An 8,690-nucleotide genomic window follows, 5' to 3' on the forward strand; every position below is an offset into this window, starting at 1 on the left:
ACTGTGGTGGTTAGAAAACAGGAAAACTCTGCATGTATGGCTGCCTAATGAGTCTCATAAATTTTCCACCACTCAGATCAAATGGTAACCAGCCAAGCTGCCAAAAATTTGAAAATGAACTTTAAATTGACTTTTATTGTAGAAAGCGGAGTAAGTTTTTTTCTTTCAAGGAAAAGTTTCAGCATTTCTTTATTCATTCAATTTACAAATTTATGCAACTTACTCTGTCATATATAATATAAAAATATTTCAGTACCGAATCTTTCTTTAAGAACCAAATCACATGACTCTCTTACTGGCATGTTAGTCAGATCCTGCCAATAAATAGCATATTTGCTCACAGTGGGGGGAAACCATTTTAGCTGTTCAAGGAAGATGTTGTATGTCAGAGGCTGGAAAAATCCAAGATTTTTATATCAACTGTTCTGTCATATGCTGTAATCATTTATTAAAAATGTCAAATATAATGCAGTTGCAGGATGTTTCTGCTGAGGTGGCAGCAGTGAAAGCTAGTTTGACCAGAGTAGTAGAGGAAGGAGCAGACTCTGATCATGGCACACCGACACCAACGCCCTCACCTGCTCCCACATCTGTCACAGCTGGCTGTGAGGAGGCAGAGACAGCATTGCTGGAACTGGTGCAGGCTGGGAAGTGGGCAGCAGCCCTCCAACATGCTCGGCACAATAGGTTGGCTTGTTTCCATTTAGTTGAACTGCATCTCCTATTTTAACTGACAGGTTGAATTTCATTTTATTTGTGCCCTTTCTCTCACTGGATATTTTGATTCATGCATAATGTACTAAACTTCATTCATAATCTCATTAGACATGTTACATGAGTAGAAAATGTCTCCTAGATCGAAACAAAAACCAAAAATGAAAAATGTCCTTAAAATAAATAGAACATGATTCTGAAACCTGAGTATATTTGCAGTTCAGAATGATGTTAGTAGCACTGAGAACAATGATAATATGGTGGGTAATATGTCACATCCGGTGAATGGAGACATTCATGGAGGTAGGCCTAGGCCTACTGGGGCTGTAGTGCCAAGGAAAAAAAAATGTCACATCCAACCCTTTACCCTTAGATATGGAGTGCTGTGCACTGCACATAACCCAGTTCTGTCTGCCCCCTGGAATGCTGTGTGTTGTAAACTACCCAGTTCTCTCTACCCCCTGGAGTGCTGTGCACTGCATGCTACCCAATTCTGTGTACCCCACTGGAGTGCTGTGCACTGCACATAACCCAGTTCTGTCTGCCTCCCTGCCATGCTGTGCACTGTAAACTACGCAGTTCTCTCTACTGCCCTAGAGTGCTGTGTACTGCATGCTACCCAATTCTGTGTACTCCCCTGGAGTGATGTGCACTGCACACAACGCAGTTCTGTGTATTCCCCTGAAACGCTGTGCACTGCACACAACCCAGTTCTATGTACCCCCTGGAGTGCTGTGCACTGCACACAACCCAGTTCTGTGTATTCCCCTGAAATGCTGTGCACTGCACACAACCCAGTTCTGTGTTTGTTGTTTCTTCTTGAAGTAAACTATCATGGAAATGTTGATGGTATATCAGCTGTTGGTAGACATTTCAGTGGCTAGTAAACGTTTATCAAATGCAAATACTGAAGATATTTCAAGTGAATGTTTTTCTTAGTCTTGAGATAGTAAGGCTGATAGCAGTTATTAGTGATATCTGAATTTAAATCTCCAGTGGATACTCCTCCTCCTAGGGCTGGGATTCCCCCCCACACCTAAGGTTAATACAAGAAGTTTGAATAAATTATAGCAGAAGATTACTATGTTCTGGAAAGTGACACCATGCAGTACTGTAGGAGAAACCAACATTTCAGAGGAACCATCTGCAGGGCAGAAGAGTACTGTGTGTGGGAAAGGGGAGACAAAGATGGGACTAAGAGCAAATGAGATCTTACTGTATAGTAAGTGCTTTCTTGCCACAAAATGAGATCTAGAAATATCAGTCAATATGTATGTATTATGAGAGGGGGTGGGTTTCCCCATGCACTTAGACCAGTTATTGGTCCATTGTGCGTCCCCCTTTTAATTTATACAGTCGCCATACCCTACCGGTAACGGTGCGTGCCATCAGCCCCCGTAGAGCCAACGAGGTCGGCCCCCGGTACCTTGATGCTTCCCCCATCAACCAGAGGCACTGGAGACTACTTGGGCAGGAAAGGGCCTGTAATTAAGCTCAGAGGTCTCCTAGAGACATGAGGTTCTTTTATGTGCCGTAAATCTACGACATGGGACACACGGCTTAAAGTCCCTCCCGGAGACCTTGTTCCCTGAATTTTTCCGCCCTTAAAAATTCCACGACCTCCACCGGGTTTGAACCCGCGTACCTTGAGTCATGAGGTGGGAACATTACCCCTAGACTACAGGGGCCGCTATATCAGTCAGTAAGTGGTTCAGTGTAACTGTTATGCAGAAATGGTGTCCTTTAGGTTTTAGATCTTGCCATTGTTTAATGCATTTTCTGATACATGTTCTATTGCAGAGGAGCATGGGGTAGTGATGTTTCCCCATGTGGTGTGGAGGAAGATGACATCACAGGGATATTAAATGTGTTTTGTAAACACTTGGCACATGACAAGTGTGGTAAGTACTTTGCTGTTAATAATCACTGTGGCTATGAGAAGGGAACAATAATTATGCTTTAGTCATTAAGAGAGTTATAATGTGTACCCTTCACCAAATATTACTTGCTTGCTTGTGTAGCTGAGCCCTTCTTGAGGAGCCACAAATTCTGCAGCTACCCAAGAATTTCCCAGCATTTTATGGAACCCGAAGGTTCATTACCATGTTCACAAGAGCCCTCCACTGGCCCCCTATTCTGAGCCAGATCAATCCAATCCATACCATCCCATCCTATCTCTCTAAGATCCATTTTAATATTGTCCACCCACCTACATATTGGTCTTCCCAGTGATTTCTTTCCTTCTGGCTTTCCCACCAATATCCTATATGCATTCCTCTTTTCCCGCTTTCGTGCTACATTTCCTGCCAACCTCATCCACCTTGACTTGATCATTCTAATTACACTTGGAGAAGAGTACAAGTTATGAAGCTCCTCATTATGCAGTTTTCTCCAACCTCCTGTCACTTCATCACTCTTTGATCCAAATATTCTCCTGAGCACCCTGTTCTCAAACACCCTCAGTCTATGTTCCTCCCTTAGTGTTAGAGACCAAGTTTCACACCCATACAGAACCGCAGACAAAATTATAGTTTTGTATATTCTAATTTTTATGTTTTTAGACATCAGAAGAGAAGACAAAAGGTTCTGGACTGAATGGTAGCAAGCATTACCCGAGTTCAATCTCCTCTTAATTTCCTCCTGAATCAGGTTTTAATTACCAAATATTACTAGGTTGGTTAAATCAAGGAGGACTATATTGGTAGAGTATGAGGCATGCAGGAGCAAAATGAGAAATGTCTATAAAATTTTAATGAGAAAATCTGAAGGATGTAGATCACTTGAGAACCCTGGATGTTGTTGATGCAAGGAGAATAATAAAATGAGTTGTAAAGAAACAGTGTTTGAGGGCACAGGCTCAGTATTCTGGCTCAAAATAGGATTTAGTAGATCTTGTGAGTATGCTAATGAATATTCATGTTCCTTAACTCTTAACACTGCTGTGATCGACATATGTCGATCTCTGAAAAACATGGCATCCTTGCTGCAATCGACAAAACCTGTATTGCAACTTTAGAGTTTCAAATCTAAGGTTTCTTTGCACCAGTCTCATTCAAACTTGACAGGTGAATAGAGTCATCTATTGGGAATGTAATGAAGCATCATTCATTTCAGTGGCTGCATTCTTCTGCCCTCTAGCTTAAGAAATGTAAAAGGTTGCATCTGCACAGCGAGGCACGCGCTCCATGGTCATGTGACGCGGGTATTTCACAGGGCTAGTAAAAATGGCTTTGTGTAGTGCGTGGTGCTTTCTATAATAGTTTAAATAAAGTTGTGGACTTTGGTCAACATGTGACATAGTAATAAGACTAGGATAGTGAATTATGTACTTTTTTTACCATGTTGGACAAACCTGATTTAAATGGACTTTTCCCCTGTGAAAAATACTGAATAATTCAACATTTTTGCAACTTCTGATACCTGTTCCCTGTCTGAGGTAAGATTAGTTATATTTTATCACAAATTTTCATACTTTGCACTTAAATTATTTATAAAAGATTTATTAAAAAATAATTCAGCACAGAGGGTACTGAGAGTTACTTAACATACTAGCAGTGAAAGGGTTAAGGGATGGGGAACTGTAAACCAGATATGCAAATGTCAACTTCTCAAGAAGGCCTTTACTCTGTTGAGTTGTTTATTTAGTTATAGATTGAAAAGAGTGATTTAAAAGTAGTTTTAAGATTACAGTCTCCAGAGATATGACACCATGTATTTTAGTAGATTGATACCAATGTTTTGGAGGAGTGCAGTAGCTCTGTCTCATATATAAACTAATTGCATATATGCATACAATATTTAGGGGGTGTGATGTTATTTTAAATGCACATGCCATGGTTAAGGATACAAGTTATCACGTGAGGAAGAGACTTCATACAAAATATGGTTATATTTAATTAAACACAAATAATTAACCAAATAGTAATATTAAATAAACCACAAATAAAGGCTAATGCATTGTCATTATCTGGAGGACCACAATCTGACTTTCCACTTCCTTGAAAATCTCTCGTATGAATCGCAAATTATTATTATTATTATTATTATTATTATTATTATTATTATTATTTGAGGGGGTGGGTTTCCCCATGCACCGTGACTAATAGTCTATTGTAGGCCCCCCTTCAATATTCTACCAGTCGCCATACCCTGCCGGTACTGGTGCTCGCTATCAGCCCCGTTCAGCCAGCGAGGCTGGCAGTGGTACCCGATAACTTTCCCATCTACCGGAGGCATTGGAAACTACTTGGGCAGGAAACTTTGCCTAATTTTGCTCAGAGGTCTCCTAGAGACATGAGGATCTTTTGCATGCCGTAAATCTACGACACGGGACCCACGGCTTAAAGTCCCTCCCGGAGGACTTGTTCCCTGAATTTTTCCGCCCTTAAAAATTCCACGACCTCCACCGGGTTTGAACCCGCGTACCTTGAGTCATGAGGTGGAAACGTTACCCCTAGACTACGGAGGCCGCTATGAATCACAAATACTTGATATTCTAATAAAAGAGTTTTTGTATTACTAGATGTATTTGTGGTGACACGGACACAGCAAGACATGGCTGATGTGTTCACTCGACTGATGGAGAGCTTGTTTCAAGTGCTGGGGGCTGTCAATGCTCTGGACAGCCAGGTCAGAGACCAGCGGGAACATAGCGATTCTTCCCTGCGCAAGACTGAATGTTGAGTAACTTTACTGTTTCAGATGTCTTGATAATCAAGGATTCTCAACCTTTTATAACAGACATTTTGTTTACAGTTGATATTCCCACTCAAAACTGTATATAGGAACTCTTTTTAAGGAATAAGTTTTATAAACATTTACATATCAAGTATATTATTATTGAGTGATATATTTATTAAAGATAAACCAGATTATTCCATGTGTTCTTGAGAGAAAGGGAAATAACTGCTAGCAGCGCATTGCTAGCATAGAGGGAATGTGAGATAAACAGAAAATTTAGATTGATAATACCCAAAAATTTGTTTTGAAAATAATGGTAATGCAAATGAATGTTTCATATTCAGTAGGACGTTTGCATCTTATCCAGTTGTCTCTTAATTTTAAACATATTTTGTGGTAAATCACATGAACATTTCTCGCTCTACAAGTTCTAACCCTATATTTATATCATATTATATATTTAAAACTCATCTGTGGGTATCAAACTTTGCTGTCTTTTGTTTCTTGTTATAGTTGAGTCAGTCTGGATATATGGGTTGAGAAAACTTGTCGTTTTGGTCTATTTATTTTCAAATTTTGTAAAATATAGTAGCATTAACTAGCAGTGTCATTAGAATTTTATTTACTATTCTCACATTATATAAATGTTTGCTTCTGTACTGTTTAGTGATAATTGCTGTACAGATTGTTCAGAAGTAGATCTGCAGAGGTTGGCATGTCATGTGAGTGGTAATCAATATTTGAAGAATCTTGAGATGTACTGAGGAGAAGGGAAGACAGGGAAAATAGAGTGGGTAAGTGGATTCACTGTATAAGCTTTTCCAGGTCAGGTTGTGTACATTTGTGTTGGGATGGTGTGTGTATCTCACATTGCAGCAGACTGCTGTTCAGATTAAATCACACATTTCCCCTATGACACTTTTAAACTTCTAGTTCACTGTCTTTGTCATCTGATAATGCTAATTTTTCTGCAGCACACTGCAGTGTTTACGTACAATTTATTGTTGTTTCTGTAAGTTTGTTATTTTGCAACACTGTAATTATTGTATAGCAGGTAGCAGGGGTATGAAATATTAAAATTTCAACCAGTAAATTATTTTCTGTAACGTGTGAGATCCAAACACCATGCCAACACACAAATAACCAAAAGGATTAGACAGTGATTTTTAATGTGCTGTAAATGACTCAAGTGTGGGAGGAAAAGCTGTGTAATGGGAAATCTGACCATGAAAAGGTTGATAAGCATTATAAGGTCTATATCTCAAGTGTATTTAGCCCTAACACTTGTTATCTTGGATACAGTCAGCTGATCAGAGTTTAAACACACAATATTATGTGATATGTACAAACTCTGTCTATTGGCAATGAGCTGCCATGAAGAGGTAACATTTTTAGGCATTCTCTGTAATGTCCAGTATAAACTTGACATAATGATCAGCATTAAGAAATCACAGACCTATGTCTTCTGACTGTCCAATAACATATACTGTGGCAGGTTTAAGGGAAAATAAATTCAGCCTCTGCCCAATGTCATTGTTTTAACTCTTATAACTTGCTTTCTTCATATTTTGCATAATGCATACATTTTCAAGTAATAAGTCTCAACCTTTTTGAAACATAAAGCACATTTATAAACCAGAAATATTACGGGATTTTATATCACTGTGCCTCTTGAAGCTTTTACTTTTCAGGTCATCCACTAAATTTAACTCAAAGTGATCTGTTTATCTTAATATTCCCACCTCATATCTAGCCGAGATTTATACTTGCTTGCCTGTACCATATTTCAGGCAGTTAAATGCTGGCTTCTCACTTTGGAGCCAGAGGTTATTTCTTGGTGACTTCATATGAGATTCTTGGTGACTGAAGTGACATTGGAGCAGGTATTTCTCTAAAGTCTTCAGTTTTTCCATGATAGTCATTATTCCACCATTGTTCCCTCTTTATCTGTCATCATCCCCATGAGTTTTTTAACAGCTTGACCAGGCAGCACATTGTCACATCCTCAGTGTTAAAGTTTGGACTCCATCTCTGACCTGGCACTTAGCTGGTTGCAGAGCAAGGATGTTAAATGTTTATGCTTATGTGTGTGCCTCAGTTCTTAGAGTTCGTGAACAAGGAGAAGCAGTGTTTTTGGAGGCTCATAAAAATACTAACTTGATGTGCGTAACAGTTGAAGCTTTTCAGAATGGTTTCTGAGTAGACCATTCTTCTGGCACTGTAAGCTCTTTCCCTAGCTTCCCTTAACCTTTTGTATCAGAAGCTGAATAAATACAGTATTATCAAAATAATAGTTTTATGATATGTTAGTTCAGAATAGACATACTTGCAAGATATATTTTCCACTTGTGTTTCAAAATGCTCTGAATAAATTGTTCCTTATATGAATGTTTTAATGTCTGTTGCAGTCTGTATTCTGTATTCCATATTTATCTGACAGAAAACACTTGTTTTTGTTCTGCAAGTTAAACAAATTGTGAAAGTAAATGCCATATAGTAGTAAAAGTTATATTGTCTGGTAAATCAGATGTGAAGTACATGTTATTGAGTGAATAATTCAGTGATGTACAACTGTTGGCCCTCATGGCAGATATGGTACACAGTTGTTTTATTTACCTCTACTTCATTTCTACAGAAGCAAACCATTTGGTAAATCTGAAAACCTATTACAGCCCTTTGAATCATGAAGCTTGTATAAATAATATTTAAAAATTCAGTCCTAATCTCACAGAAAACACTGCAACTCCATTACAGAGACTACTCAATTAATGCTGTTTAGGGAAATAATAAATGTTTATTCTGAAAGTCACGTGGAATACAAATATACTTTGTGGGTAGAATGCAGAGCTTCTTAATGTTAAAGCAGGTGATAAATGTAGTAAGTAGCAACTGTGATTTAAGGATGTAAATTTGCAAGTGAACTTACGAAGTGGTCTTTCGTCCAGTAATAATATTCATAAATTACTTTTCACTATACTGAAAAATGGGGTGTCATTGCTTACAATCTGTGAACTTGACTTTAAAAAACTACAGAGTCTAGGTAAATCTCAAAGTGAACAGCTTGATAAATGAATCAGGAGAAATTTACAAAGATTTTGTGTTAGAATACAAATTTGTCGTCAAAATATACATAAATTGAACCACTCTAATGAATACATAAAAATAATAACTTGTATTTTTCTAGTAAATCACTAATAATTTTATATTTTGAATTACCTGTGTCTGGGCAATGCATTAAAAACATTAAAATACTTTTAAATTATATTTATTCAAGATTATTACATGAGATTGTTAGG

At 38.1% G+C, this 8,690-nt stretch overlaps 1 protein-coding gene across 1 annotated transcript in view; it reads left to right on the top strand.

Moving 5' to 3' along the window:
* Positions 1-8,519, top strand: part of LOC111865391 (protein furry) — a 284,199-nt gene extending 275,680 nt beyond the window's left edge. Inside the window, exons 52-54 of the mRNA XM_023853369.2 lie at positions 473-687; positions 2,515-2,615; positions 5,237-8,519. Of these exons, the coding sequence (XP_023709137.1) occupies positions 473-687; positions 2,515-2,615; positions 5,237-5,397 (477 nt within the window). The 3' untranslated portion in view covers positions 5,398-8,519. The remainder of the gene's footprint in view (positions 1-472; positions 688-2,514; positions 2,616-5,236) is intronic.
* Positions 8,520-8,690: the final 171 nt, after the last annotated feature.

The sequence above is a fragment of the Cryptotermes secundus genome, unplaced genomic scaffold (genome assembly GCF_002891405.2).
Source record: "Cryptotermes secundus unplaced genomic scaffold, Csec_1.0 scaffold295, whole genome shotgun sequence".
Taxonomy (NCBI): domain Eukaryota; kingdom Metazoa; phylum Arthropoda; class Insecta; order Blattodea; family Kalotermitidae; genus Cryptotermes; species Cryptotermes secundus.